The sequence below is a fragment of the Poecilia formosa genome, unplaced genomic scaffold (genome assembly GCF_000485575.1).
Source record: "Poecilia formosa unplaced genomic scaffold, Poecilia_formosa-5.1.2 Scaffold2564, whole genome shotgun sequence".
Taxonomy (NCBI): Eukaryota; Metazoa; Chordata; class Actinopteri; order Cyprinodontiformes; family Poeciliidae; genus Poecilia; species Poecilia formosa.
The window spans coordinates 1-5373 of NW_006802503.1; the positions used below are offsets into that span (position 1 = coordinate 1).

The 5373-nt window shown below is 39.0% G+C and overlaps 1 protein-coding gene across 1 annotated transcript; it reads left to right on the top strand.

Moving 5' to 3' along the window:
- Positions 1-8: 8 nt before the first annotated feature.
- On the top strand, positions 9-5139 carry LOC103133309 (complement C3-like; the record flags this gene model as incomplete). Its single annotated transcript, XM_007545086.2, has 9 exons — positions 9-122; positions 524-644; positions 1524-1639; positions 3035-3181; positions 3562-3661; positions 3739-3833; positions 3955-4146; positions 4676-4837; positions 5002-5139. Coding segments are annotated over exons 1-9 (1170 nt in total), but the record flags the coding sequence as incomplete, so codon positions are not given.
- Positions 5140-5373: the final 234 nt, after the last annotated feature.

The window sequence follows — 5373 nt, forward strand, 5'->3', positions numbered from 1 at the left end:
GCCTTCCTGCTGATTTCAGGTACATGTTTGGTGAAGATGTAGAAGGCTCTGCATATGGAGCTTTTGGAGTTGTCCATCAAAATCAAAAGAAGAGTTTCCCCAGCTCACTTCAGAGAGTGCCGGTAGGTCTTTACCTTCAGTTATTTTTCTGTTGCATTTGGCTTTATGTCTGTGAAACAGACAGTTTGTACCGATGAAATCTCACCTTTTTCTAAGTACGGCACTTTAAAACTGGAAAGTTGTCATGGAAACACTGTGGAAAAACTTTGTTTCTTTAAACAAAGCCCCAGTTACTAACTTGAAACTAGCTCGTAAGAATGGGAAGCATTTTCACTGGAGTTCATTCTTTCTAATTTTTGGATGTCTTCAAACAGCTAGGAATGTAACAAACCACTGACATTGTTGGTGAATACATTGAGTTGCAGCTGTGTGGTTAGATACTACAGTTGCCTGTGAGTGTAAATGAGATGTAAATGTGTGACAACACCAAACTCTAAAGTTAACCTGCGTTGTGTGACATTAGATCGAGAGAGGAGAAGGAGTGGTGACCCTGAAGAGAGAACACATTACTCAGAGCTTTGAAAACTTCACCGATCTTATGGGCAGCTCCATATTTGTGGCGGTCAGCGTGCTGACGAGCGACGGTAAGAGAAGCAGAGGTCGGTGGGGATCAGTGTCACAAAACTGTGGTAGTCAGTTTACAGTTTTCTGTGACTTTCATTATTTGGAGAAAAACAACATGAGAATAAAAGCTCTTTATTGTATTAAAAGATAAATAGTTTATACCCTGAGAAAAGTAATACATTTGAATTTGAAGGTTCAATTTAAATACGTCACCAACAACTTCTGTATATGCCACAGTACAATTAATAACTAAACCCATAAATATAAAATAAACCAGTAAATTCATCTTACAAAATTCATCTGCCTGCTCATCCTACAGGGTGGCACTGAGCCAAACACATACACATTATCACTCAAGGGAAATTTTCAAAATGTCAACCTAACGTTGTTTTTAGGAAGCTGGAAAACCCGGAGAGAACCGACACATGCACCAAGAGAACAGGCAAACTCTGTTCTAAGACTAAGTCCAGGCAAAGATTTTATTGTTTTTATCTTAAATTTAAAAGAAACATGAATCGATTTATGCTTCTGCAAGTAAGCCATAGCTATACATATGGATACATACGTACTGTTTCAATAAAAGGAGTCCTGAAAGCCGACTTATTAAATCAAAGTCTGCATCTCATCAAGTTTCTCATCATCACAGTCCTTGTTTTTTTATTTTTCTTTGTACTTGTCTTTGTTCTGTAGTATAAAATTGGAACATTTTAGCAATTAAATCAAACCAAACAAAAACATGACTAAACTTAAAAAACTTTGTTTTTTAAAACTGTATAGTGACAACATGCCGGTTTATCTGTTAAGTTATGTCCTTCGGCCATGCAAAGCTGCATTGGCTGTCCTAGCTGCTGTAAAACAATAAAGTGAAAACCCAAAAGTTTTTGATTTTATCTCCACAGGTAGTGAGATGGTGGAGGCAGAACTGAGAGACATTTATATTGTCACGTCACCTTATACCATCCAGTTCACCAAATCTCCCAAATATTTCAAACCAGGATTATCTTTTGATTTTGCGGTAAGATTTTCTGTTTTTTAAGCATATAAAGACTAACTGTCAATTATCTTAGTTTCATGACTGATTTACAGCTGTGGTTACTTAAAGACTAAGCAAATCCCTTTGTGAAGTGTGATACAAACATGACCCTGTTATTTAAAAGGTTTGCATGTTCAACAATAAGTGCAAACTTGACAGCACACACGCACACAAACAGGATTGTCTCTGCAAAATGACCAACATCACAGTCGCAATAAATTTAGCGTGTCTAAATTTAGCGCAAGATACTGGGAGGAGGAGATGCAATGACTTACCACCCGCAATGCAATTTGTTAAAACTGCACCAGATTGCGCGGGTGCTGTTTTTGAGTCTGTCTTTAGCTCATTTGAAAAGCAGGTGCAAACTGGTGAGCAAAAACGCCTGCCGTCACCGTGGCGAAGAGACGGCATAGACACAATGACGGAGAACATCGCTTGCCATTTATTTGGCGCATTTAAGAAATAGAAACAGACGAGTAACATCCCGCAGCAATGCCAACTCTGAGCTGCAGGATGCTACAGAATAATCCCAACACACTATCACTTCATGGCAGCTCCATGGTTTATGTCTGGATTCTTTGCAGGAGTGTGTCTGTAAAGCCCAGAAAAGGCAATGGACATTATATTTATCTGCTGCATCTTCCAGAAAATTGTGCAGGCAAATGTCAGATTAATGCTGACAATATATCTGCAGTTAAACCAAAAACAAAACACCACGACTAAACTTAAGAAGTAGACCGGAAAACCATCATGAAGCCAAAGGGATACTGAAGGTAGAACAAATAAAAAGATCTGTCCTATGCGCAAGATAAGTTTCCCCCCTAAAGTTCCTTTGCAGGCCGCCATGAAACACATTTATTTTGCAATAAACTATTATGGGCTTGGCTTGGTTTGCAATGTTTGGGTGAAGTAATCAAAATCCCTTAACTCCAAATAGTCACAGGAAGATTTGAGGTACGATTGGACAGATGAAGTGGGAGAGCAAATATAGCTGTTTGGAGATTTTGTGTTATATCACTGAGATGATTGTTTAAAGAAAATGTATGATTGTCATGAATATTACACCTTCAACTCCACACCGTCAAACTTAGTCTTTCTTAGACAGCACTCTCTGACGCTCACCGTGATGAACACGCAAAGTCGTTGTTTAATTATGGCAGTCAGGATCACTTTAGCATGTGCAGTCAGCAGGACGTGCAATCTCACTGTGTGAAATTTATTTATCAACTTTTGCTCATGCAATTTAGAGCTGAATGCATTTTAATTGATCCAAAGATATTCTTCAAACATCCTCTTTCTTCACTTTTCTGTACGGATGTATGAACACACACATCTCTGTCAGATACGATTGATCTTTGTCTGATTGTTTCTTGAAAGGTTGAGGTTCTGAATCCCGACGGCACTTCAGCACAAGGAGTTCCTGTTGCGATCGATGAAGCTGAGGTTGAAGGCGTTACTTCTGCCAACGGCATGGCAAGACTTTCAATCAATACGGTGGAAAACGCTGGACCGTTAAAAATCACAGTAAGTCCTGGAGTGTTTTTTTGCATTCCTTGTTCATGTGTGTGATTCTATACTTCTATCATGTTCTAAAAAAAAAAAAAAAAAGATAAAATGAGTTCTGAGAAGTGATAGAATTGCATGTTTGTTGTTTCACATTTTCTCTGCAGACAACTATTCTGCATGCTGACTTCACATTTAAAATAAACTTTGAACGCCTTTGTACATTTCTCACATTTCTGACAACAGTGTTTTAAATAAATCTTCCCTAAATAAGGAAAGAATCTTCTTTTACATAATATCGCTTGCAGGATATCTATTACTGAATTAAGAGTTAAATTACTGAATTAACAATGTTTATGTATATTTCTTCATTTTGTTTTTTTATGTTTGTTTAAATGTAGGTAAGAACCCAAAATCCTCAAATTCCAGCTGAACGACAAGCATGGGCAAGCATGACGGCTCTCCCTTATAGCTCAACAAGCAAAAACTACGTCTACATCGGTAAACACTAAACTACATTTGTCATCTAACTATGCATAAAGGCCCTTTTATACAAATGACCAAAACCGTCTCTGCAGGAGTGACAACAGCAGAAGTAAGCCCAGGAGAGGATATGAAAGTGGTTATAAGCCTCAACAATCAGGAAAACCCAGAAAATGACGTAACATATTTGGTGCGAGAGCAAGTTTTTTTTTTGTGTGTGTGTGTGCAGTAAGAACTTCTGAAGTATAAATGTTCCACAGAGAGCTGATCAGTCTTTTTTTTTTAATTATTATTATTATTCCTACTTTCAGATCCAGAGCAGAGGTCAGTTAATAAAGCATGGACGCTTTAGAGTTAAAGATCAAGCGATGATATCCACGATATTCACCGTTACCAAGGAGATGCTGCCGTCATTCCGCATCCTGGCCTTCTACCATCCCAATGACAACGAGGTGGTGTCGGACTCAGTCTGGGTGGACGTGAAGGACTCCTGCATGGGCTCGGTGAGGCAATGTGCAGCAGCAGGGCTCACGGGGGAAAATTAAACCAATGCAACGATGGGCACCAGGTGGGACAGAGGCTACGGTCCTCAATGGAGCTGTCCCAGGTTCAGTTCCCATCCCCTGGCCACTTACTGCATGCTCTTCTTGCTCTGACTTTCTTTTTTTGTTTCATTACTAAAAAAAAAAAGGCATTTATGATTTTTTTATTTTGTAAAAATACACATTTCTTCCATTTGAATTCAGATTTTTGAATTGATTCCAGGGCCAAAAATCATATTCTGTTTTTTTTGGGGGGGACAATAAACATTAAACAGAAACATTTCTTGAGAGTAATTCCTGGGTTAGTATTAAGTTCTTTTTTGCACAACAAAAAGTTAAATAGGGAATCATCTTTTACCAGTGGGAGTTAGAACATGGTAATAGTGAGTCTAATAGGGAAATAATTGCTTCAGTAGTTAAATAGGTAAGTCTCTTACTTAATTTCATTGAGTTGGTGTACACCTAAATTTCTTTTCTGTTTTCTCTTAAGTTGAAACTAGAGCCACAGAGATATTTTGCCTTTACCTCCTACGAACCTCGGAAGAAGTTTGACCTGAAAATCACAGGAGATCCTGAGGCCACAGTGGGGCTGGTGGCTGTGGACAAAGGCGTCATCGCTCTTAACAAGAAATACCGTCTGACGCAGAAAAAGGTGATCTTCTCTCCTGAAATGAGGCGGCAGAAAGTGAAAAGGAAAAGTGCTTACTGACCATGTTCTGCCTGTACATTAAAAACCAAAGCATCTGTGTTAAACATTCTTTTTTTTAGAGTTGTTTTAATAACATTTTGTCTTGAGAGCCTTTTTTGATTCCTCAGGTGTGGGACACAGTTGAGAGCCACGACGTCGGCTGCACACACGGCGGAGGAAAGGACAGTATGAGTGTGTTCTACGATGCTGGGCTGCTGTTTCAGTCCAACTTACAAACTGGGACTCCCTACAGGCAAGGTAACACCGTACTTTATTTTTTCCCCATCTTCTAATATAGTAGATGTAAGAGAAGCAAACCACAAATTTGGGTGACAGAGGAAAACTGATAGACTTGACTGTGTAATGCCAGCAGAGGCAGCAAAAAGTGCAACCACTTCAATGGCAGTCATTTAAATTTTTAGGAATCCCTGCTACACAATAAAACTGTCAAGAGGTTTGACAACACAAAAGCCTAGAAGTGACAGCTTCACCTCCAGAAC